This window comes from Muscardinus avellanarius, assembly GCF_963383645.1.
Source record: "Muscardinus avellanarius genome assembly, chromosome: 15".
NCBI classification, from domain to species: domain Eukaryota; kingdom Metazoa; phylum Chordata; class Mammalia; order Rodentia; family Gliridae; genus Muscardinus; species Muscardinus avellanarius.
Window position 1 is genome coordinate 88940747 of NC_137801.1, and position 24680 is coordinate 88965426.

The 24680-nt window shown below is 54.9% G+C and overlaps 1 protein-coding gene across 1 annotated transcript in view; it reads left to right on the forward strand.

The window, feature by feature from the left end:
• Positions 1-1363: 1363 nt before the first annotated feature.
• FER1L5 (fer-1 like family member 5) overlaps positions 1364-24680 on the forward strand; it is a gene marked incomplete at both ends in the record, with an annotated part of 47153 nt that continues 23836 nt past the window's right edge. Inside the window, 19 exons of the mRNA XM_080711455.1 lie at positions 1364-1448; positions 4135-4187; positions 4684-4775; positions 5850-5958; positions 7134-7188; positions 7605-7714; positions 9224-9352; positions 11373-11435; positions 12599-12649; positions 14585-14615; positions 16338-16453; positions 16632-16752; positions 17371-17423; positions 18287-18355; positions 20006-20049; positions 20121-20203; positions 20269-20363; positions 22142-22270; positions 23679-23856. Coding sequence (XP_080567581.1) covers positions 1364-1448; positions 4135-4187; positions 4684-4775; positions 5850-5958; positions 7134-7188; positions 7605-7714; positions 9224-9352; positions 11373-11435; positions 12599-12649; positions 14585-14615; positions 16338-16453; positions 16632-16752; positions 17371-17423; positions 18287-18355; positions 20006-20049; positions 20121-20203; positions 20269-20363; positions 22142-22270; positions 23679-23856 — 1666 coding nt within the window. The remainder of the gene's footprint in view (positions 1449-4134; positions 4188-4683; positions 4776-5849; positions 5959-7133; positions 7189-7604; positions 7715-9223; positions 9353-11372; positions 11436-12598; positions 12650-14584; positions 14616-16337; positions 16454-16631; positions 16753-17370; positions 17424-18286; positions 18356-20005; positions 20050-20120; positions 20204-20268; positions 20364-22141; positions 22271-23678; positions 23857-24680) is intronic.

Below are 24680 nucleotides of genomic sequence, written 5' to 3' on the forward strand. Positions count from 1 at the left end.
GAGACATTCTACCTCAGAGCTAAACTCAGCTCTGTTTTATTTTTTATTTTGAAACAGGGTCTCACTGAGTTGTAGAGGACTGGCCACACTCCTGAATCCTTTTTTAATCAAAGAAAACCTGACCAGGTGTGGTGGTGCACGCTCGTAATCCTAATACTTGAGAGACTGAGAAAGAAGGATCACAGATTCACAGTCAGCCTCAGCACTTAGTGAGACCCTGTTTTATTTTTATTTTTATTTATTTATTTATTTTTGCGGGTTTGGGGATGGAACCTAGAGGCATCCGACCTCCCAGCTACACCCCCTGCCCAATTTTTTATTCTTTATTTTGAAACAGGGTCTCACTGAGTTGCAGAGGGTCTAAGTAGCTGAGGCTGTCCGCGAACTGTGTTCCTCCGGTCTCAGCCTCCCAAATGCTGGGATTACAAGCGTGCGCCACCACACCCGGCGAGACCCTATTTTAAAAGAATAAAAAATTGCCGGGCATGGTGGCACACGCTTGTAATCCCCGCACTTGGGAGGCTGAGACAGGTGGATCGCACAGGTTCGAAGCCAGCCTCAGCTACTTAGGCTCTCAGCTACTTAGTGAGACCCTATTTCCAAATGAAATATAAAATAGGTCTGGGAGTATAGCCCAGAGGTAGAAGGCCTCTGGGTTCCATCCCCAGTACCACCAAAAAAAAAAAAAAAAAAAAAGATTAAAAAATTGGGCTGGGGGGTAGAATGCTCAGAGGTAGAATGCCTCTGAGTTCAATCCCCAACACCACAAAAGGAGGAGGAGGAGGAGGAGGAGGAGGAGGAGGAGGAGGCGGCCTCATATATAAACTCAGGTTTTAGCTGGATGTGGTGGCTATGCCTGTAATCCCAGTACTCGGGAGGCTGAACAGGAGGATCACAGGTTTAAGGCCAGCCTAGCAATTTAGAGAGACCCTCAACAACTTATGGAGACCTTGTTTCAAAATAAAAAATAAAAAGGGCTGAGGGTGTAGCTCCAAGGTGGAGTGCTCCTGGGTTCCATCCCTAGAACCAAGAGGAAACAGAGCAGCCAGGTTGCTCCCGCAGCCCCGCTGTGCGCGCTCCCGTTCTCGTGCTCTGAGATTCCTGCTCAGAACCTAGAACCGTCCTCCTTGTGACATCCACTGTTGCTAAGCTCCGCTCACCACCCTGGACCTGGGCGAAGCCTGGGCCCAAGGCGCTCCAGGAAGGAAGCGTGGTACTGCCGAGCCCAGGAGGCCAGGAGCCCAGGAGCCCGGGAGGCCAGGACCCAAGGGGCCCAGGAGCCCAGGAGCCCAGGAGGCCAGGAGGCCAGGAGTCCCGGAGGCCAGGAGCCTAGGAGGCCAGGAGGCCAGGCAGAGGCTCCAGGATGCTGCAACTTATTGTGGAGTCGGCCAAGATCGAGCCGCCGCTCAGCCCCCCACCCAGGCCCTGCCTGACCGTCTACTTCAGAGGTGAGAGCCAGGGCCCGCGCTGGGTGGGAGCCCCTCCTCGTAAGAGAGTGACGCCGCTGGCCCTTTGATATTTTGTTTTATAGCGGGGTCTCCCTAAGTTGCTGAGGCTCGGCAACTTAGTGAGACCCTGTTTCAAAATAAAAAATAAAATAGAGCTGAGTTTAGCTCTGAGGTGGAATGTCTCTAGGTTCTAGTTCCAGTAAAACACACACACACACACACACACACACACACACACACACACACACACACACCACACACAGGAAAAAAAAGGAAAGAAAGAAAAACTGCTTTATGATTAGTGAATTCTTATACTGGCAACGTTTGTCAGGTTAAACCCACGATCCTCCTGTCTCAGTCTCCCGAGTACTGAGATTTGAAGTGTGTGCCACCATGCCCTGCTTCAGCACTATTTTATTCTATTTATTTATTTATTGAGGTACTGGGGATGGAACCCAGGGGCATTCTACCTCTGAGCTACACCCCCAGCCCTACTTATTCTTTTGTGTGTTTGTGGGGATGGAACCCAGGGGCTTTTTACCTCCAAGCTACACCCCCAGCCCTATTTTTTATTCTTTTTTTTTTTTTTTTTTTGGTGGTACTGGGGTTCCTGGAAACCCTTATTTATTTTTTTTTGAAGATTTAAAGAAGTTTATTAAGAAGATAGAAATCCAGAAGACAGGTAAAGCCCCCTGCCATGCCATTCAGAAGTGGCAGGGGGGGGTTCGAACGAATCCACCCTCTGGGAAACCCTTCCACCTCCGGGCTACACTCCCAGACCTATTTTTATACTTTTTTATTTGGAAACAGGGTCTTTTAAGCCAGCAAGGCTGGCTTCAAACCTGCGCAATCTTCCTGTCACCACCTCCCAAGTGCGGGGATTACAAGCGTGCACCACCACGCCTGGCTTATCCTTTATTTTGAAACAGGGCCTCACTGAGTTGCAGAGGGCCTCACTAAGTAGCTGAGGCTGTCGGCGAACCGCGATCCTCCAGTCTCAGACTCCCGAATGCTGGAATTCCAAGCGTGAGCCACCACCCCTGACATTTATTCTTTATTTTGAAACAAGGTCTCTCCTGAGCTGCGAAGGGCCTAAATAGCTGAGGCTGTTGGCGAACTGCAATCCTCCTGTCTCAGGCTCCCGAATGCTGGGATTCCAAGAGTGCGCCACCACGCCTGGTTCAACACCATTTTTTTGTGAGGAACTTGAGTACCCACAGGTTTCGGTGTCTCTAGGGGGTCCTGCAAGCAACCACTGAGGGAAAACTCTAGATCCTAGAACTCACCTGACTAAAGAATGAGATTCTGTTCATTTTTGCCCTGGTCTGTGAAACTACACTTGTTGAGACACTGCACGTGAGCCGGTGCATGGAGAGGGCGCGATTCTGTCCCCCAGCTCGCAGGTTACAGAGGTGTCATGGCGGTTCAGAATGTTTGCCCTGGTTGGCTACCTTAAGGACTAGCCAGGCAAGAGACTTGCGGCTCCTCTCCTGCTTGGCTCAGTCTTCCCTACCACCTCACAGGCACCATCTTACTCCTTCTAGAAACATCTCTTACAAAAAGATAGAGTGGTGCATGCCTGAAATACCAGTGCTTGTGAAGCTGAGACAGTAGGATTGCAAATTTGAGGCCAGCCTCAGCTACTTAGCTAGGCTCTCTGCAACTTAGTGAGACCCTGTTTCAAAATTAAGATTAAAAAAATAGGGCTGTGGGTGTAGCCCAGAGGTAGCATGTCCCTGGGTTCCATCCCTAGTTCTGCAAAAAGAAAAAAAAAAAGAGCTGGGAGTATAACTGGGATGTAGGATGCCCTGGGTTCGATCCCCAATACAAAAAAAAACAAAAAACTATCCCAGTGCTTGGGATGCCGAGACAGGAGGATTACAGGTTTATGGACAGCCTCAGTAAGTACCGAGAGTCTTCTCAACCTAGTGAGACCCTATTTCAAAATAAAAATTAATCCGGGCCTGGTGGCACATACTTATAGTCCCAATACTTGGGAGGCTAAGACAGGAGATCTGGGTTCACAGACAGCCTCAGCTACTTAGTGAGGCCCTCTGCAACTTAGTGAGACCCTGTTTCAAAATGAAGAATAGCTGGGCATGGTAGGCTCACACTTGTAATCCCTGCGCTTGGGAGGCTGAGACAGGAGGATCGCGCAGGTTCGAAGCCAGCCTCAGCTACTGAGTGAGGCTCTCAGCAACTTAGTGAGACCCTGTTTCCAAATAAAATATTTAAAAAATAGGTCTGGGAGTATAGCCCAGAGGTAGAAAACCCCCTGGGTTCTACCCCCAGTACAAAAACAAACAAACAAACAAAAAAACCCACATTGGGCTGGGGGTGTTGCTTGGAGGTAGAATGCCCTTGGGTTCAATCCCTAGTAAAAGTAAATAAATTAATACTACTGCTACTACTACTACTAATAATAATAAATATAAAAGTTTAAAGGGGTTCTTTTTTTTTGTCTTTTTGGAATTAGGGATTGAACCCAGAGTGCTGCACCTGTGAAAGAGATGCTATATCCCGGCCCCATAAATATGAAAATTTAAAAATAGGCCTGGGACTGTAGCTGGGAGGCAGGAAGCCTCTGGGTCCAAACCCCAGCACCACCCCCACCAAAAGAAAAAAGCCAGTCCCAGACATGGAGCTGGTCCTACCGCTCACGCCGGCCCCTTGTGTGTCTTTGCAGATGTCAAGAAGAGAACCCAAGTGGTGGAAGGGAACGAGCCAGTGTGGAACGAGGTAGACACAGCAGGGCCATCCCGGGAGGGGACTCCATGTGGAGGGGCGGTGTTGGGGTCCCGCAGGTGCCGAGGTCTAGGGAGCTGCAAGCCTTTCCCAGGGAACTTTGGCCCGGGCATGGCTTCCAGTCTGGCAAGGCCATGAAAGCGGCATCCGCCCACAGGTTTCTCAGTCCCTCGCCCCCACTCCGGGATGGACCACGGCTCTTCCTGGCTACACATTATCCGACCGGGCCTTGGCGATGTATCTAGAAGCCTGGAGCAGAGACTAGGGATCTGGGCAGGACTCCCTCTCACCTTCCATCCATCTCTAACGCCTTCCCCAACTCCGTAACTCCTACACGCCCATGCAGTTCCCGCCAGAGGAAGCCAGCTCCTTGGGACGCTCCTGAGGTTTCACGGGTCCAGCGCTGGCCCACTGCCCAGCACTTGCCCGCTTCCTTGGAGGGCAGGAGGGGAGGGGAGGGAAGGTGCTGACTTCTCCATGCCCTGCACAGACCCTCCTCTGGCACCTCTGGCACCGCCCCCTGGAGGAGGAAGCCTTCCTGCAAGTCATCCTCCGGGACCTGGGCTCCAGGAAGAAAGAAAGGTGAGGCAGAGATAGAGACGAGAGCCAGGAGCTCTCTTATCTTTAGCCTAGAACTCATTCAAATGCACAAGCCTGTAATCCCAGTACTTGGGAAGCTGAGTTAGGAGGATCCCAGTTTAGCATCAAGCCTCAGCAATTTAGTGAGGCCCTGACAGCTTAATGAGACCCTGTTCCATATAAAAGAATAAAATAAGGCTGGGAGGCTGGCATGGTGGTACACGGTTGTAACCCCAGCGTTTAGTGAGGCCCTTTGAAACTCAGTGAGACCCTGTTTCAAAATATAGAATAAAAACTAGGTCTGGGGGTGTAGCTCGAAGGTAGAATGCCCTGGGTTCCACCCCCAGTACTGAAAAAAAGGAAGGCTGGGGTGCATCTCAGAGGTGGAGTGCCCTGGGTTCCATCCCCAGTACTTCCCACAATACAGGGACCTCGGTGCTCCCTCCACCAATGGGGCTGGGGGCACTGGAAGGGCAGCAAAGTGGGGAGTGCCAGTTGGCTAGGAGGGGAACTTGGGTCCCAGCAGCAGTAGCCACAAATCCATAATCTTTGCTTCCCTCTGCTACAGCCTGGCTTCCTGTCATAGCCCCATTCTAGCGCCCAGCCAAGTCTAACACCACTGAGTGAAGCTAGGCTCAGCTGGTCAGTTTCCAACCCGGAAGATCTGATTGGCCCAGCTTTGGTCAGTTGTCTACTTGGTCCTGAGGATCTGATTGGCCCAGCTTTGGTCAGGTGCCCATCTAGTCCTGAGGATCTGATTGGCCCAGCTTTGGTCAGGTGCTCACATGGCCCCAAGGATCTGATTGGCCCAGCTTTGGTCAGGTGTCTAGTTGGTCCTGAGGATCTGATTGGCCCAGCTTTGGTCAGGTGTCTAGTTGGTCCTGAGGATCTGATTGGCCCAGTTTTGGTCAGGTGCCCATCTGGTCCAGGTGGAGAGCCCCCCCCCCATCCTCTGGTGGATACTTGGCCTCACTGCGGTCTTCTTCGGCCTAGGGACGGAGAATGTCATCCCTAGGTAAAGCCAGGCCCAAGACAGGAAAAGAGCCTGGACCTCACACCTGCTCCTTGCCTCCCCAGGTTCATTGGCATGGCGACAGTAATGCTCAAGCCACTGGTGAAGCAACCCACCGAGGTTCTTTTTGTGAAGGACTTGGTCCTGCTCAACCATTCCATGATGCCCACAGACGTGAGTCAGGCTCAGAAGATGGAAGCTGGGAGGCTCTACCCCAGCAAGGAGGCCCAGTGCCCCGCCGGGGGGCAGTGAACAAACCTCCGTCGCCTTCCATTCCCATCCTGCTACCTACCTGCCCCCTGCCCTTCCATCTGACTCCTGAGAAAGCTGAACTGACCTCTCCTACCTCGGCGCTTTGCAGGCACTGGATATAATAGAGTTTTTGTTTCTGTTTTTGTTTGATATTGGGGCTTGAACCCAGAGGCATTCTACTTCCAAGTTATACCCCCAGCCTGATTGTATTTCTTATTTGGAAACAAGGTCTCACTAAGTAGCCAAGGCTGGCTTCTAACCTGAAATCCTCGTCTCAGCCTCCCAAGTACTGGGATTACAAGCATGTGCCACCACACCCAGCTACAATACAGTTTCGGCAGCCACAGAGGCAGGCGGGAAGCTGGGCACAGCGGCACATGTCTATAATCCCAGTAGTTCAGAGGCTGAGACAGGAGGATCGCAGGTTTGAGGTCAGCTTCGGCCAATTATAGAAACCCTCAGTAACTTGGTGAAACCCTGTTTCAAAATAAAAAGGGCTAGAGGCTAGCTTGGAGGTAGGCTTCCCCTGGGTTCAATTCTTAGTACCACAAAAAAATAAAGGCAGGCAGGGGGTGGGAAAGCTTTATGCTGGGGAAAGGGAGGGCTTCAGGTGTGCCCTGATTGGAGGCTACTGCCGCGCAGAAGCAGAAAATGGGCTCCCTGGAAGCCCAGCAGGCCGGGGCCTGGTTCAGGTGCGTGTCTGGTTTTATCTCATCGCCGTATGCAGGAAGTGGGACAAGAATTAGGGGAGCTGCTGGCCGCCGGCCCTCCAGGCCTGGCCGCTGCCGGCGCTATTGCTGTTAGAGATAGAGGTCTGACTGTCTGCACTTCCTGCTCAGCGAAGGCTGGCTTCCGGGCTGCTGCTCTGATAATGGCTGGTTTCCCGGCCTGCTTGCTGTGGACTGTGGTCAGAGCTCTATTTTTATATGAGTGTGGCCGCTGCCCATTTGTATATCCAGCTTTGCCTTGGGCGGGAAAGGAAGGCAAACGGGGGAGGGGGCACCGAGTGCGTGGAGGAGACACAGACCCATGGGGTGGGATGCCACGGCTTCCCCAGGGGTTGTAGGAGTGGCTTACGACCTGCCTTTGCTTTGCAGTGTACTGTCACCCTACAGGTGGCCCACAGGACCCGCCAGGATGTTCAGAGGACAGGTACGCCTTCCGCGGGCTGCTGCAAGCATAGTTGGAAGGCTGTAGGACCTCTGGCCATCCCTTGAGGCCTGCAGAGGGTCCTATGGAGGTTTAGGGTCTCTAAAACACGCACGTCCAGTGGCCAGATCTCTAGGCATCCGGCTGAGGCCATCTGCCTCCCATTGTGTCCAGCACCATCTCCAGAGGCCCAGCCACAGTGGGTGCGGTGGGGTGCAAGGATGGCCGTTTCCAAGTGACCCTGTATGTGAAGACATGGGTCCTGGGAGCTGTAGCTGTGAGGGCCCAGGAGAAGCTCTGGGCGAACATGAGCGCACGCTGGGGCCGCTTGGCCACGTGTGTAGTCAGTGGCTGGTCGCTGGGGATGGCACCTGGAACCTCCTGAGCGGCCGCCCAGCCTCCCTGCACTGTCTCCCTAGGCAACGAAGACCTCCTGGGCATTGCGGCAAGAGAGCTGGCCCAGAAGAGGCTGGCGGTTCCCGGCTCTGCCGCGCACAGGCCTCTGTCCTCAAAGCCTCAGCACTTTCAGGTGAGGAGCCTCCAGCTCCAGGGCACGAGACCTGCCTGAGGCCCTTGCTGAGTCCCAGGCCGTCCTCCCCCTTCACAAGGTCCTGCTGGAGCCAGGGCCGCTCCAGGGAGGCAGGAGGAGGGCCACTGCTCACCAGCAGGCCACTGCGAAGGTGCACAGAAGGCCTTGGATGGTGGGCAAAGAGAATACAAGAAATGAAGTCAGGAGTGTTGGCAGGCCGTGGGGAGCCCACACTTTCCATGGGAATTCGGGAAGCCCGCCCCACGCCTTCCCGTCTTCTCTTGAACCCTATTGTCCATTCTTTAATCAAAATGGTCTCTCAAAAATGTCTGTCTGAGCCGGGCCTGGTGGTGCATCCTTGTAATCCCAGTCCTTGGGAGGCTGAGACAAGGGGGATCGCAGGTTGAGGACCTGATTCAGCAACTTAGACCCTGTTTCAAAACAAAAATCGAGCCAGCTTATAATTCCAGCACTCGGCAGGCTGATGCAGGAGGATTGTGCAGGTTCGTAGCCAGCCTCAGCAACTTAGTGAGACCTGTTTCCAAATAAAATAGAAAATAGGTCTGGGAGTATAGCCCAAAGGTAGACAGCCTCTGGGTTCCATCCCCAGTAAAACACACACACACACACACACACACACACACACACACACACACAAATCAGGTGTGGTGGCGCACATTTGTAATCCCAGCATTTGGGAGGCTGAGACAGGAGGATTGCAGTTCGCGGACAGCCTCTGCTACTTAGTGAGGCCCTTTGCAGCTCAGTGAGACCGTTTCAAAATAAAGAAAAATAATAATTAAAAAAAAAAAACAGCTAGGGGTGTAGCTCGGAGGTAGAATGCCCCTGCATTCCATCCCCAGTACTGAAAAAAAAGGGGGCTGGTGATGTAGCTTGGAGTAGAATACTCCTGGGTTTAATCCCCAAATCCTCAGTACCATACACAACACACACACACACACACACACACACACACACACACACACACTCACACGTGCACAATGTCTGCTTATCTTCTTTATTTTATTTTTGGTGCTGGGGATTGAACCCAGAGGCATTCTACCTCCAAGCTGTACCCTCAGCCCGATTTTATTTCTTATTTGAAAACAGGGGCTTGCTAGGGTGCCGAGAGCCTCGTGAAGTTGCCAAGGCTGACTTTGACACTGCCATCCTCCTGTCTTGGCCTCCCATGAGATTCCAAGCATGCGCCACCATGCCTGGCTCCTGTTTACCTACTTTAAAAGCCCCAGTGAGCAGGTGCGGTGGTTCATGACTATAACCCCAGTGTTTGGGAGACTGAGACAAGGGATTATAAATTTCAGGCTCACACACACTAACTTAGCAACACTGTCTCAAACTTAAAAAATAAAAAGGGCTGGGGGTGTGGCTCAGAGACAGGAGACCCCTCCATTCGATTTCCAGTCCCATCAAAGGCCTGGTGTCCTTGGACAAAGCCTGACCCCTCCGCTGGCCCTTGCCCAGCCCGTGACTCCTCATGTCCCTCTGTAGGTTCGGGTGAAGGTGTTTGAAGCCCGACAGCTCATGGGCAACAACATCAAGCCGGTGGTGAAGGTGACTATTGCGGGCCAGCAGTTCCACACGCGGATCAAGTCGGGAAACAACCCTTTTTTCAACGAGGTAGGCTGAACGGCGCGTCCAGGTGGGCAAGTGGGCCAGCTGGGAGCTGGACACTGCCTGTCACGTTACTAGCTCTTTTTATGTGTGTGGTGCTAGGAATTGAATCCAGGGGCATTCTACCTCTGAGCTACACCCCCAGACCTTTTTATTTTTTTTTGAAGCAGGGTCTCCCCAGGTTGATGAAAGTCTTACTACTTGCTGAGGCTGTCCTCGAACCTGCAATCCTCCTGCCTCAGCCTTCTAAGCACTGGGATTACAAGTACGCACCACCATGCCCAGTGACCTTTTTATTTTTTATGTTATTTATTTATTTATTCATTTATTTATGGTGGTACTGGGGATGGAACCCAGGGGCCTTCTACCACCTCCGGGGTACAGTCCCAGACCTATTTTATATTTTTTATTTGGAAACAGGGTCTCTTAAGCCAGCAGAGGCTGGCTTCGAATTTGCTTGATCTTCCTGTCTCAGCCTCCCAAGCGCGGGGATGACAAGCGTGCGCCACCACGCCTGATGACCTTTTTATTTTAAAACAGGGTAGCTGCCGGGCATGGTGGCACACGCTTGTCATCCCCGTGCTTGGGAGGCAGAGACAGGAGGATCGCGCAGGTTCGAAGCCAGCCGCGTGCGCTGGCTTAGGAGACCCTGTTTCCAAATAAAAATGTAAAAATAGGTCTGGGAGTGTAGCCCGGAGGTAGAAGGGCTTCCAGGAACCCCAGTACCACCAAAAACAAAAACAAACAAACAAAAAAGACAGGGTTGCTGAGGGGCCTCAAACCTGTGATCCTCCTGTCTCAGCCTCCCAAGGACTGGGAAGCCTTGCTCTTTGACCCAAATGCTTCAAGTACTGGGCCTTTGCTGAGCACCTGGCGAGGCCCGGGCACTGTGCTCGGCACTGGGAATGGACCATGGGACGGTTTGGAGCCGGCCCTAGAGGAACTCGTGGCCTGGTGGGGGCGCAGAGCTTGAACCCACAATAATTAATTACAGGGGGAAAGACGAGGGCTGGAGAGGTCTGGGCTTCGTTAATGGAGGCATGGAAATGTGGGCCCAGCCCACGGACACCTGGCCTCTGCTGAGCCCCAGATTGTAGGGTGTCCGGTGGACAGAGGCGCTGCCTACATGTGAACCGAATTGGTGAACAGTGAATGATAAAAGAGTGAAGTGAAATCAACGCTGGGAGGAGCACGTGAGGGCCGAGGCGGGGAGGGGAGAGTAGAGGGGACTCCGGAAAGGCTCCTGAGCCTCGGAGGGACAGTCCAAGCTGGGCGCGGTGGCACTGCCTGTGTCCCAGTAGTTGGGAGGCTGAGACAGGAGGATCACAGGATCGAGGCCAGTCTCAGCAACTTAGCGAGACTGTTTCAGAATGAAAAACAAAAAGGGCTGGGAGTGTAGCCCGGAGGTCGAGTGCCCCTGGGTCCTCCCAGCACCACGCACACCAAGAAAGAAAAGAAAAAGGAAGATTCTACTAGGGAAAGACAGACAGAATGGGGAAAGACGGCTGGCTGAGGAGAAAGCGGCCAGCCTCAGCTACTCGGTGAGGCCCTGTTTCAAAACGAAGGCTAAAAAAATAGAGCTGGGGTGCAGCTCAGAGGTCGAATGCCCCTGGGGTCCACTCCCAGTACTCCAAAAAATTAAGAAAGAAAATGAAAGAAAGGAAGGAAGGAAGGAAGGGAGCCGTGTTCGCAAAGGCCCAAAGCCAGAAGCCGTGCGTTTGCTTGGCGGGAGTCTAGAGTCTGGGCCGGTCCCCGTGGGGACAGCGCCTGGGACCCGCGGAGGCGCACGTGGGGAGGAAGGTGCCCTGCACTGGGAGGCTCTCTGGGAGAGGCGGGGCCCTGTTCTCCATCCAGGAATGCCTGGCTAGGCGGAGCTGCTGGCTTCCCGAGGGTCGGCCCTCCCCTTCACCTGGGCAGCCCAGGACGGGAGGGCCCAGGGGCCGCAGAGCTGGGGAAGGCAGCCTGGGTCTCGGGCGCCAGGCCTGGGCTGGCACGGGGAGGAGCTTTGCCACCTCTGTTCCCTCAGATCTTCTTCCAGAACTTCTATGAGGTTCCTGCAAAGTTCTTCGATGAGGTCATCTCAATTCAGGTGAGGAAGCAAACTGGTCCCAGAACACCGAGTCCGCCTTCCGGTGCCCCCTCAGGCCCGGGGAGCCCCTCGCCCAGCCCGTCCTCCAAGTGAGAGGCACTGAGGTCGTGTTTCCCAGGCTCGTCCGCACCCGGCTAGTTCAGACCCCTTTGCGAACGCGCCTTCCAAAGGGCACGCGGCGCGGAGTGGCAGCCCGAGCGGGCTGCAGAAGGGGGCTCTCCCCGCCAGCGTCCTCCCCAAGGTCCCTCGGAGTGGAACCCCAACCACAAGGAGCCGGTCACAGCGGACAGGTGTCCATCAAGTCCATGAGGAGGAGGAGGAGACTGTGTGTGTGTGTGTGTGTGTGTGTGTGTGTGTGTGTGTGTTACTGGGGATTGAACCCGGGGCTGTTCTACCTCTGGGCTAACCCCCAGCCCTTTTAGATTTTTGTTTCGAAACAGTCTTGCTCAGTTGCTAAGAGCCTCGCGAAGGCGCTGAGGCTGGCCTCAAGCCTGCGACCCTCCTGTCTCAGCTTCCGAGTCCTGGAGGACAGGTGTGCGTCACCGAGCCTGGCTCCTTGCGAGTTCTTGGGAGCAAGACTTGGAAGAAACAACCCAGACAATATGTAACAAGGACGTCCTCTGCGACTCCTGGCTCTGCCAGTCTGTCTGATGGGTTTCCTCGTCGGTGAAGTGGAACTAAAAATCGGAACCTCATAGGGTTCCCCTGAGAAGAGAAAAACTGGCCAGGCGTGGTGGCGCACACCTGTAACCCCAGTACTTGGGAGGCAGAGGCAGAGGGACCGCAGCTTCCAAGCCAGCCTCAGCAACTTAGCGGGCTCTCTGCAACTTAACAAGACCCTGTTTCAAAAACAAACAAAAAACAAAAACAAATAACTCAGGACTGGGAGTGCAATCTCCCTGAGCTACTTACGCCCTTTGCAACTCAGCGAAACCCTCTTTTGAGATAAAGAATGAAAAGCAGGGCTGGGGTGTAGCTCAGAGGTAGAGTGCCCGTGGGTTCCACCCCAGTACCGCAAAATAAATGAGTAAATAAATAAATAGGAAGGAGGGGGGCTGGCCATCAGAGCCTGGAGACCCCAGACGTCCTTGAAGTTCCCAACCCAACCGGGAGCAGGGGCGTCAGGGCTGCGACTGAGCCGTCTTTCTGGATGCCCTCTGCAGGTGCTGAACTCGGCCGCGATGCGCTATAAAGCAGAGGTCGGGAGGTTCCAGGTGAGCCTGTGTACACAGGAGGAGGCTGGTAAAAGAGTGCAGAGGCCCGTGCTGGCCCCCAAGCCCGCCATGTCTAGGGAAGGACTTGGATTTTAACACAGAAAGACTTGTGCTTGGGTGACTTAGACAAGTTATTCTGAGCCTCTACTTGCTAATCTGTAAAATGGGGTAACAATGCTACCCAGCCTGCAGGGTCTTGGTGAGGGTTCAAGTACGCCATTTAGGGAAGTGTTGGCCCAGGGCAGGCTCCCGAACGCTGCTTCTAGGCAATGCGGCCAAGAATCTAAAAGGACATCTTCTTTCGCTTCTTTTCGTGTGTGTGTGTGTGTGTGTGTGTGTGTGTTACTGGGGATAGAAGCCAGAGTCATTCCTAACTCTGAGCTATACTCCCCAGACCTATTTTATTTTTTATTTGGAAATAGAGTCTTGCTAAGTTGCTGAGCGCCTCACCCAGTTGCTGAGGCTGGCTTTGAACCTGTGACCCTCCTGTCTCCGCCTCCCAAGTGCTGGGATTATTGATGCGCACCATCATGCCTGGCTTAAATTTTGTTTGTTTGTTTGTTTGTTTGTTTGCAGTACTGGGGATGGAACCCCGGGGGCATTCTACCTCCGAGTGACACCCTCAGCCCTATTTTTTATTCTTTACTTTGAAGCAGGGTCTCACTGAGTTGCAGAGGGCCTCACTGAGTAGCTGAGGCTGTCTGCGGACCACGATCCTCCGGTCTCGGCCTCCCGAGTGCTGGGGTGACGAGCGTGCCGCCGCGCCCGGCTTGTTTGCTTTTGAAGTAGGGTCTCCCTTGGTTGCTGAGAGTGTCACCGAATTGCTGCGGCTGGCCTAGACTCTGCCATCCTTCTGTCTCAGCCTTCCAAGAACTAGCGGTGCCAGGGATGGAGCCCGCACCTCGTATACGCTCGCAAGCGCTCCGGCACTAGGCAACCCTCCATCGCGGAGTGTCCCTTTTTGTTGCATGTAAGAAGTCTTTGCCTACCTATTTTATTTAGATTTTGAAACAGGGTCTCACTAGGTTGATGAGAGTCTCACTACTTGCTGAGGCCGTCCTCAGACCTGTGCTCCTCCTGTCTCAGCCTCCCGCGCCCTGGGATGAGTGACTGCGTGCTGTAGTGGCCTGCATGTAGAACTTTGGTATTGACCCGCGGAAGCTTCAGGTTCTGGGGCAAGGCTGTCCCTGGTCCCATACATCCTCCCTTCGACCCTGAACCAAATCCCTCGGGCTGCCAGAAACCAGCTCGCAGGAGAAAGGCAAGCCTTGGTGTCCTGGCCTGCTCCTGCCTGACCGTCCTGGCCCTTCCTCCTGCCCGGGGATGGGGAGCGGCAAGGCTGTGTGGCCGGGAGACAGTGTGCTAAGGCTCCTCACTGACTGTGAGACTCGGGCTCTCCTCGCACACGGCGCCGTCCCCCGCAGAGCGCACGTGACGGTGGGCCTCCGTCCAGGGGGTTCTGAAGATGGAAGGGGGGAGGCAAAGCTTGTGCTCCAGCTCGGGTAGCAGTCCTATCATGGGGCAGCTGCCTCTGCCCCGCTTGGCTGGAGGCTGTGTTGCTAGTCAGCGCTCCTTACGACAGCGAGCACCCGAGACGATCAAGTCAGAAAGAAGAGGGGATATTTTGCTTGACCACTTCAGTCCAGCATGGTTGGCCTGGTTGCTTGGAGCCTTTGGCAGCCCGTCGCGGCAGGAGTGCCTGATGGAGTATATTAGCTCGCCCTCATGGCCGGGAAGTGAAGGAGACAGAGGAGGGCACTGGGGACCCTCAGTCCCCTTCACGGGCACACCCCCAATGACCTCAAGGCCTCCGCTAGGCCCCACCTCTTAAAGGTCCGTCACCGCCTGAGCCAAGGACCAAGACTTGAACACTGGCCTTTGGGAGGCCCGAAGTATAGCAGAACTCTCATCCGTATCGCATTCTTTTCTTTTCAGACAGACATTGGGTTTATCTACCATTCTCCAGGTAGGTGACAGTTGTTGCAAATCCATGTGTCTGCTGAGATAAATCAGGCCAGGACCACACCACCTCAAAGCCCCCAGCACGCTGGGGGCGCTGGCGCAGGCCTGTAAGCCCAGTGTTTGAGAGGCTGACGGGAGGAACATGGGTTTGAGGACAGCGTGAGCAATCTAGTGAGACCCTGTTTCAAAACAAAAAAATAAAAAGAGCTGAGGGTGTAACTCAGAGGTAAAATGCCCCGGGTTCACTTCCCAATAACACAGACAGACAGAGACAGACAGACAGACAGACAGACACACACACACACACACACACACTCCTCAGGATAGGGTGGAGTGTTTGAGGGCATCAGTTACTTTCCGTACTCGGTAGTATTTTTCCACACTCTGTGCTATTTTATCTTTCATATTTATAACATCTCCTGAAAAACTCAGAGGATCCTTTTGGATCCAATACTGAAGTGTGTGTGTGTGTGTGTGTGTGTGTGTGTGTGTGTGTGTGGTGCTGGGGATTGAACCCAGGGCCATTCTGCCTCCAAGCTGCACCCCAAGCACCATTTTTTATTCTTTATTTTGAAGCAGAGCCTCACTAAGTTGCGGAGGGCCTCACTAAGTAGCCGAGGCTGTCCAAGAACCTGGACCCTCCAGTCTCAGCCTCCCACATGCTGGGATTACAAGTGTGCGCCACCATGCTAGGCTCAATGCTAAAGTTTTATCCCAACACTGAGTTGGATTTCTATTTCTTTGAAACCAGGAGATTGAGTTTGAGGTTTTTAAAAAATGTTTTTTAAGCCGAGCCTGGTGGCACATGCCTGTAATCCCAGTACTTGGGAGGCTGAGACAGGAGGATCATAGGTTCGAGGACAGCCTCAGCAATGCAGTGAGACTCTCAGTAGCCTAGTGAGATCCTGCTTCAGAGATAAAAAGGACTGGGGTATAGCTCTAAGGTAGACTGCCCCCGGGTTAAGTTCCCATTATGAGAGAGACAGACAGACAGACAGACAGACAGAGAGAATGAATTAACCCAGGCATGGTGGCACACACCTATAATCCCAGTACTTAGGAGGCTGAGACAGAAAGATGGCAGGTTCGAGGCCGTTCTCAGCAACTCAGCAAGTCCTGCAGTGACTTAGGAAACCCTGTTTCAAGATAAAATAGAACTGGGGGTATAGCTTGGAGATAGAATGGCCCTGGGTTAAATCCCCAGTAACAACACACACACACACACACACACACACACACACACACACCCCTCGGCTAGCTACACAATTATTACCTTACTGTGCTTTATGGAACTTGAGGTGTTTTATGACCTTCTATTCAGCTGCACCCCTGTACCCACGGATCATTCCTCCTCCTCCTCCTCTTCCTCCTCCTCCTCCTCTAACCACTGCTGTGCAGGGCTTGAGATTGCTTCAGTCTGAGGTCTCTACCTGATCTGGCCTTAGTGCGCCCACCAGGTTGAGGCTGGGACTTTGGGGCGGGGAAACGCCTGCCTCTGGGCTGTCTGACTGCAGAGCAGGCCAGGCAGGACAGTAGGTTCCCAGAGCGGGAATGGGGCCCCCTTCCCCAGAGGCAGCAGTTGGCCCCAAGGGTGCAGGGCTGCTGCCTCCCGGTGGGAGTGACCCTGGATAGAACCAGAACGCGGGAGAGTCCTGCCTTCCTGCCCCTTCCGCCCCCCAAGCCGCGACTGGGAAGAGCAATGGAGCCCCTCCCGGCCGCTCTCCAGGTCACACCCTCCTCAGGAAATGGCTGGGTCTCTGCCAGCCGCAGGAACCCAGCAGTGGTGTGAGGGGCTACCTGAAGGTCACCATCTGTGCCCTCGGCGTGGGAGACCAGGCCCTGGTGAGGCTGCCCCACCCAAGCCCCTCTTCCTTGGGCACCCCGGACCCTGGGAATGGCCACCACCCTGAGCACCGGCGCCTTCCACACGGCAGTCCCGCTGCCCCTGTCCCGAGTGGGAGGGGGAAGCGCGGGTGGGTGGTCCGGCCGCGACCTCCCCGGGACCCTGCCTTCTCTCCAGGTAGACCAAAAGCTGCACTACGGGGCTGACACCCACATTCAAGTCCTCAAGTCCACGGCAGGCCCAGCCCGCATGGCTTACCTGCAGTTCTTCATCTACTGTGCAGAGGACCTTCATCTCCGTTAAGTCGGGGCGCGAGGAGCGCTGAGCGCCCCGCTTGGGCTCCAGGGCCTCGGGGACACTAAGCTCCTGCTAGGAAACAGGGACGAAGGGGGACACGGCTCCACGCAAGGAACGGGCTTTATTAGGGATAAAACGTGGGAAGGAGGGAACCCCGAGAGAAGACGCTGCTTCCACAGGCGTGGGGTTTTCTATGTGCTGGCGGGGGCACGGTGCGTGAGCAGCCATGTGTTCCTGCCTGGCGCTCCACCGCGCCAGGTGTGGTACCTGTACGGGCCGGGCGGGCGGACGCTGAGGGCACTGGGCGTTTCTTCTCGCTCTTGCTGTGTTCCCTGGGGCTCCTGGCTCTGGGTCTCCTTGGGCACAGCTCACTGCTCACGCCTAAGCTTAGGGGCGAGGAACAGACGAGAACTGAACGGGGTCTCTGAAGGTCCCGCGGGCGTCCTCTCAAACACGCCCGGGCGCCTGACCTGTCCTTGGTGCCAGATCAGGACGAAGGTTCCTGTGAGCGTCCTCCCCCACCCCACGCCATTGTGTGGGGATGATGGGTTGGCCCAGGGGGAGACAGAGACAGAGGGGGATGCTGCGGTCTTAGAAGCCCCTCGCTTCCTGTTCACAGAGAAACGCCAGCTGGTGAACCCGATGCTGGAGGTGGAACTGATTGGGGAGAAGGTGAGTCAGAGACGGTCGGAGGCCCAGAGAACCTGGCACCTACAAAAGCAGCGCATCCAGCAGGTGCGGTGGGGAGTGCCTGTAACCACAGGACTCAGGCAGCCCAGACGGCGCAGGGCGGAGGCGGGTGTGCCGGACCCTGTTTCAAAATGAAATTTAAAAAGGGCTGAGGGCAGCCGGGCGTGGTGGCGCACGCTTGTAATCCCAGCGTTCGGGAGGCTGAGACCAGAGGATCGGGGCTTGTGGTCAGCCTCGGCTACTCAGTGAGGCCCTCTGCAACTCAGTGAGACCCTGTTTCAAAATAAAGAATAAAAAATAGGGCTGGGGGCGTAACTCGGAGGTAGGATGTCCCTGGGTTCCATCCCAAGAACTGCAAAATAAATAAATAATTGGCTGAAGATGTACCTTGGAGGCAAAATGCCCCTGGGTTTAATCCTTGGTCAAAAAAAAAAAAAAAAAAAAGTAGTTCATAGACCGAGAGCAGGCTGGAGGGCAGGAGGACCCAGAATTGGCCGCCCAGGGCGTGGGAGCGCTAAGGAGAGCCCTGTCGCTCCCGCCAGCTACAACTTCAGCTTCCCCTGCTGAGATAACAAAATAACGGAGGAGGCTTGCTTCTCTGTGGTTCCTGAGGGTTCACTCCGGGCGGCCCTTTGCTCTGGGGCCTGTGAGGAGGCCACACAGGGGGGAGGGAGGGAGGAGGCCCTGCCCAGGCTCCCCTGAGGGACCACCCAGCGACCTCGCTAGCTCCCTGGCGCCCCACCAGTGCCTCTGCGGGGGACCAGACACTTACTTAACACCTGAATCCTGGGGGACACTTGGGGTCCAAGTCCTAACGCCTGCTTCCTGCTTCGGGATGTCCCCAGCTCAGGACGATTGTGCAGACCCAAACCGACACCCCCATCTGGAACCAGATCCTGACCTTCCAGGTCCAGGTAGAGCCGCTCGCCCTTCCCAGGGCCCAGGCAGCCCAGGCGGGAGGGAGCCTGGGAGCCGCGTGGGTCCGATGGAAGCTGGGCCATGAAGCACAGCCAGGGGGCTCCTCCCGACAGCCGGGGAAGCCCAAGACAGGTCACGGAAGACCTTCCTGAATTCACCCAAGTCTGGAGCAATGAGCGCCCACGCAAGCGAGCCTTCCAGGAAATCTGTGTGTCTGCCTCCGTGATGCCGGGGACGAACCCAGGCACATCCACCTCTGAGCTACATCCCCATCCCTTTTCACTGTTTAATTTGGTACAGAGCCTCACTAAGTTGCTGGGGGTTTTGCTAAATTGTGGAGGCTGGCCTCAAGCCAGTGATCCTCACATCCCTAGTACAGAGATTACAGGTGTGTGTCACTGTACCCAGCTTCCAGGAAATTTAAATGTGTCCTTTTAGCCATATTAAAAAAGATAACAAGCCAGGTATGGTGACACACACCTATAATGCCAGTACTTGGGAGGCTGAGTCAGGAGAATCACAGGTTCAAGGCCAGCCTCAGCAACTTAGCAAGACCCTCTTTTTTTTTTGGTGGTGGTACTGGGGTTCCTGGAAGCCCTTCTACCTCCGGGCTACACTCCCAGACCTATTTTTACATTTTTATTTGGAAACAGGGTCTCCTAAGCCAGCACGCGTGGCTGGCTTCAAACCTGCGCGATCCTCCTGTCTCTGCCTCCCAAGCGCAGGGATTACAAGCATGCGCCACCTCGCCTGGCTAGCAAGACCCTCTTTTAAATTAAAAAATAAAATAGGGCTAGGCCTGTAGCTTGGAATTGGAAGTAGAAGGCCTCTGTGCTCAACCTCCAGTACTCTGTACAAACACGCTGGGGGTAGTAGTGAGTACACTACTAATGTAGTCCCAGCTCCTCGGCAGACTGAGGCAAAAGGATTGCTTGAGCCTAGGTATTTGAGACCAGCCTGGGCACAGAGCAAGGCCTCATCTCAAAAGACAAAATGAGACAGATGTGGTGGGCACACTTGTAATCTCAGCATTTGAGAGGCTGGGACAGGAGGATCACAGTTCAAGGACAGCCTCATCTACTTAGTGAGGCTCTTTGCAACTCAGTGAGACCGTGTTGTTTCAAAATAAAGAATAAAAATAGGGCTGGTGAGCTGGGTGTGGTGGGCACGCTTGTAATCCCAGCATTTGGGAGGCTGAGACCTGAGTATCTCGGTTCGCGGACGGCCTCAGCTACTTAGGCTCTCCGTAACTCAGTGAGACCCGGTTTCAAAATAAAGAAAAAATTGGGCAGGGGGTGTAGCTTGGAGGTCAAATGCCCCTGGGTTCCACCCCCAGATCCGCAAAAAGAAAAAAAAAATAGGGCTGGTGTAGCTTGGAGGTAGAATGCCCCTGGGTTCAATTCTCAGTACCAAAACCAATAACAAGAACACCCCAAAGAATTCAAAATGATGACGTGGCGCGGTCCTGAGGCCTTGCAAGGGCCCCAGGTAAGCGGGTCCCAGTGTTGAGGCCCCAAGCCGCCTGCTCAGTCCAGCTTGTCTGGGTTAAGGGACAGCCGAGCCGGGTGGCCCACGGCTCCCTCCCAGCCACTGTCTGGCCTGGCGAGGCCTGGCGCCCGCTCACTGCACCCTTGCCTTTCTTGCAGCTGCCCTGTCTCTCCAGCTACATCAGACTCAGGGTCCTGGACTGGTGAGCGAGCGGCCTGCGGGTGGGGGAGGAGGCCAGAGCACGCAGGGCCTCACGCGCACTCATCTCCCCAGCTACAGGCAAGATTGTCAGGACGAGATCGGGACAGTCAGCTTGTGCTTCAGCCATATCTCGTCCACCGGAGAGGAGATCGAAGGCAAGCCGAGTCCTGGCCCGCCCCGCGCCCCGCCTGCGCCCGCCTCTCACGGCCTCTCCTTCCAGGGATGTACTCCGGCTTCCTGCCCTGCTTTGGGCCCAGCTTCCTGACTCTCTACGGTGGTAAAAAGGCCCCTTTTAGGATCCAGGAAGGAGGCACGGTAAGCTTCTCTGCTCAGCTCTCGGGGCGGCGGAGGTCAAACCTGCCATTGTAAAGCACCCAGGGCTGGGAGGTGCCCAGGGAACGGGCTGGTGTGTGGTCACCATGCTCCCATGGAGGACTCAGGGAAGACAGCCCTGGTGTGTGGTCTCTGTGCTCCCATGGAGGACTCAGGGAGGACAGCCCTAGTGTGTGGTCGCTGTGCTCCCATGGAGGACTCAGGGAGGACAGCCCTGGTGTGTGGTCGCTATGCTCCCATGGAGGACTCAGGGAGGACAGCCCTGGTGTGTGGTCGCTGTGCTCCCATGGAGGACTCATGGAGGACAGCCCTAGTGTGTGGTCGCTGTGCTCCCATGGAGGACTCAGGGAGGGCAGCCCTAGTGTGTGGTCTCCGTGCTCCCATGGAGGACTCAGGGAGGACAGCCCTGGTGTGTGGTCACCATGCTCCCATGGAGGACTCGGGGAGGACAGCCCTAGTGCCTAGTGTGTGGTCACTATGCTCCCATGGAGGACTCGGGGAGGACAGCCCTAGTGTGTGGTAAATGTGCTCCCATGGAGGACTCATGGAGGACAGCCCTAGTGTGTGGTCGCCGTATTCCTATGGAGGACTCAGGGAGGGCAGTCCTGGTGTGTGGTCACCGTGCTCCCATGGAGGACTCAGGGAGGACAGCCCTAGTGTGTGGTCGCCATGCTCCCATGGAGGACTCAGGGAGGACAGCCCTGGCGTGGTCACCGTGCTCCCATAGAGGACCTGGCGCTATACATAAGTAGCCATGCATATGTGAGGCATGGCTTTGGCCCAAGAAAGGAGCAAATGGGTGCCCTGGGCGGCCGCTGAGGGGGCACGGAGACGAGACCTCAGGAAGACTTCCAGCAGGAAGGAAGAATGCAGATCAATGGAGCAGAGTTGGGGGCAGTCAAAGCTGGTCACACGTGCCAGGAACTCAGCTTAAATTGGCTCAGGTGAAAACAGGATGAGGCCGCTGGGTGTGGTGGTGCACACCTGGAATCCCAGTACTTGGGAGGCTGAGACAGGAAGATTTCAGGCTTGAGGCCAGCCTCAGCAATTTAGCGAAACCCTCAGCAACTTAGCAAGACCCTCTTTCAAAAAAGGGGATGGCTGGGCATGGTGGCGCATGCTTGTAGTCCCTGCACTTGGGAGGCTGAGACAGGAGGATCACGCAGTTCAAGGCCAGCCTCAGCTACTCAGTGAGGCTCTCAGCAACTTAGCAAGACCGTTTCCAAATAAAACATAAAATAGGTCTGGGAGTGTAGCCCAGAGGTAGAAGGCCCCTGGGTTCCACCCCAGGACCCAAACACACACGTGGAACAAGGCTGAGGACTCCAGTGCGCAGGGTCCGCAGGCACATGGGCACCAACAGGAGGCGCTTTCTAGCCAAATTCCGGCCTGGGGCTGGGAACCTGGCCTTGGCACCAGGCAAGCACTCTAATTGGCCTGCTTATGTCAAGTGTGCTCTCCTTGGACCAATTGCTCTTGCTGAGTAGGCGGGTCGAGCCCTGATTGGCCAGGCCAGGAGAGCATCCTCCAGGGCCTGGGTCCTACAGCTTGGCCAGCAGGTGGATGCAGGAGCTGGAGCGGCGGGCGCTGGGGGCACAGGGCCCAGAGCTTCCCTGGCACGCAGGGTCTGGCGTGTCTGGAGTTCCTCCCTGGACTGTGCAGGTGGTCGCTGCACAGCCTTGTCTTGCTGCTGGGGTTTCAGGGAGTCTTCCGGCTTTTCCTCACCCCTAGTCTCCGTCTTTCCCTGTCTCTAGCCCCAGTGTCTTCCCAACGCTATTAAGGCTGGCTTAGCTTATCGAGGCCGGGTCTTTCTGGAGTTAATCACCCAGGTCAAAGCCCATCAAGACACTACAATAAAGGATCTCTCCCGCGAAGTGGCCAGGATAGAGGTAACCACGGGGAACGGTGGCCCAGGACGGAGAGTCCCTCTGCCGGCCCCATCTACCGCGGGCAGAGAAGCCAGCTGGCCGTGAGCGAGCTGTTGGGTGTGGAGGGGGCTCGATGGCCACCTGAGTGTTTACCAAGCGCCTGCCGGGGTCTTTATGCAGTGAGACGCTCAGTGTTGTGGCCGGGGGGACCCAGAGGAGCAAGGTTTCAGTTTAAGAAACGTGTGCTCTCAGGCTAGTGTGGTGGTGCCAAAACAGGACTCGGAGGCTGGGACAGGAGGATTGTAGGTTTGAGACCAAAGCAGCAACTTAGATCTTGTTTCAAATTTTTAAAAAGGCTGGAGGTGTAGCTCAGTGATAGAATGCCCCGGGTTCAATCCCCAGTAACACCTCCAAGCTACACCCCCAGCCCGATTTTATTTCTTACTTGGAAACAGGGTCTCACTAGGTTGCTGAGATCCTCCCTAAGTTGCCGAGGCTGGCTTTGAACCTGCCATCCTCCTGTCTCGGCCTCCCAAGTACTGGGATTACACCTGACTCTGCCAGTCCTTTTTATCTTTTGTTTTTAAACAGGGTCTTTCTAGGTTGTGGAGAGTCTCTCTGTGCTGCTGAGGCTGTCCTTGAACCTGCAATCCTCCTGCCTCAGCCTCCCAGGCACTGGGATTATAGGCGTGTGCCACCATGCCCACAAGAGGGTTACTTTTGTGTGTGTGTATGGCCCTAGGGATGGAACCCAGGGGCATTCTACCTCCAAGTTATAGCCCCTGCCCTATTTTTTATTCTTTAATTTGAAACAGGATCTCACTAAGTAGCTGAGGCTGTCCACGAACTGCAATCCTCCTGTCTCAGCCTCCTGAATGCTAGATTACAAGCGTGCACCACCACGCCCAGCTACCTCCAGCCCTATTTTTTATTCTTTATTTTGAAACAAGGTCTCATTAAGTTTCAGAGGGCCTCACTAAGTAGCTGAGGCTGGCTGCAAATTGCAATCTTCCTGTCTCAGCCCCCCACATACTGGGATTACAAGCACGCTTGGAGAGAGAGAAAGAAAGAAAGAGAGAAAGAGAGGGAGTGCACACAAGCTAGGTGATGGAGAGGAGCTGGGCGGGTGGGGTGTGCGGTGTGAAATGAGGTGGGGGGGCGGGGTGCAGCTGAGGCCAGAAGTGGAAGTGTGCGGCAGCGTGCCGACAACTTAGCTGCAGCCTGCCCGCCCGGCTTGCTGAGCAGGACCGTTAGACGAAGAGGAGGCTCCTCTACTTGGACCGGGGAAGACAAGAGGAGCTGCCCCAGGGGCGTCGCTGAGGGCCAGGCTCACCAGAGGAGAGCAGGGCCGCAGCTCAGCCTGGCCGCCCCTCCCCGCGGCCCTGCTCCTCTTTGGCTCATGGGAGCGGGGTGTGGGGTGTCATTTTAGAAACAACAGAATCGCCAGAAGTACGGGCTGTGTGTCATCTTCCTTTCCTGTACCATGATGCCCAGCTTTAAGGACCTGATCCAGTTCGAGGTCAGCATCGGCCACTACGGAAACAAGACGGACCCGAACTACAAGCCTCTGGTCTCGACCACACAGTACAGCCCAGTGATCTACGACGGTAGTATTTAGATCCTAGTACAAGGGAGAAGCCGGGCACAGTGTATCGCGAGTTCAAGGCTGGCCTGGGGAGTGTAGCCAGACCCCGTCTCAACACAAGAAACTAAGAAGGACTAGGGGTGTAGCAGTGGTAGAGAGTGTCCCTGGGCTCCGTCCTCAGTAACACACACACACACACACACACACACACACACACACACACACACACGAAGGCAGTTGCTGCTTTGCTGCTTGCCGGGCACAGAGCTAGGCTCTTCCCAGGGAACATACGGAGGCTTTGCTTACATCAAGATGTAAGAGGCTAGGAGCCGGGCGTGGTGGCGCACGCTTGTAACCCCAGTAGTTGGGAGGCTGAGACAGGAGGATCACAGGTTCGCGGCCAGCCTCGGCTACTTAGTGAAGCCCTCCGCAACTTAGTGAGACCCTGTTTCTAATAAGGAATAAAAAACAGGGCTGAGGGTGTAGCTCAGAGATAGCATGCCCCTGGGTTCCATCCTCAGTAACACACACACACACACACACACACACACACACACACACGTAAGAGACATCTTGTACTCAACATTGCGGTTTTTTATATGGTGTGTGTAGCTGCAGCTCCTCGTCATTTCTGGGTGTTTCCGTCGTGACTAGACCTCAGATGTCGGGGCACATGTAGACGTTAGGTTGTGCCTCCTTTTTGCTAGCAAAATAGTTTTGGTATCAACATTCTTGTACACGCCTCCCGGTCATAAGTGCAAGAATTCCTCTAAATTACACACCTAGAGAGGAGACACTGCACGCAGATGTGATTGTTGGAATTGTGCTCTCGTCGGCAGAGCGTGG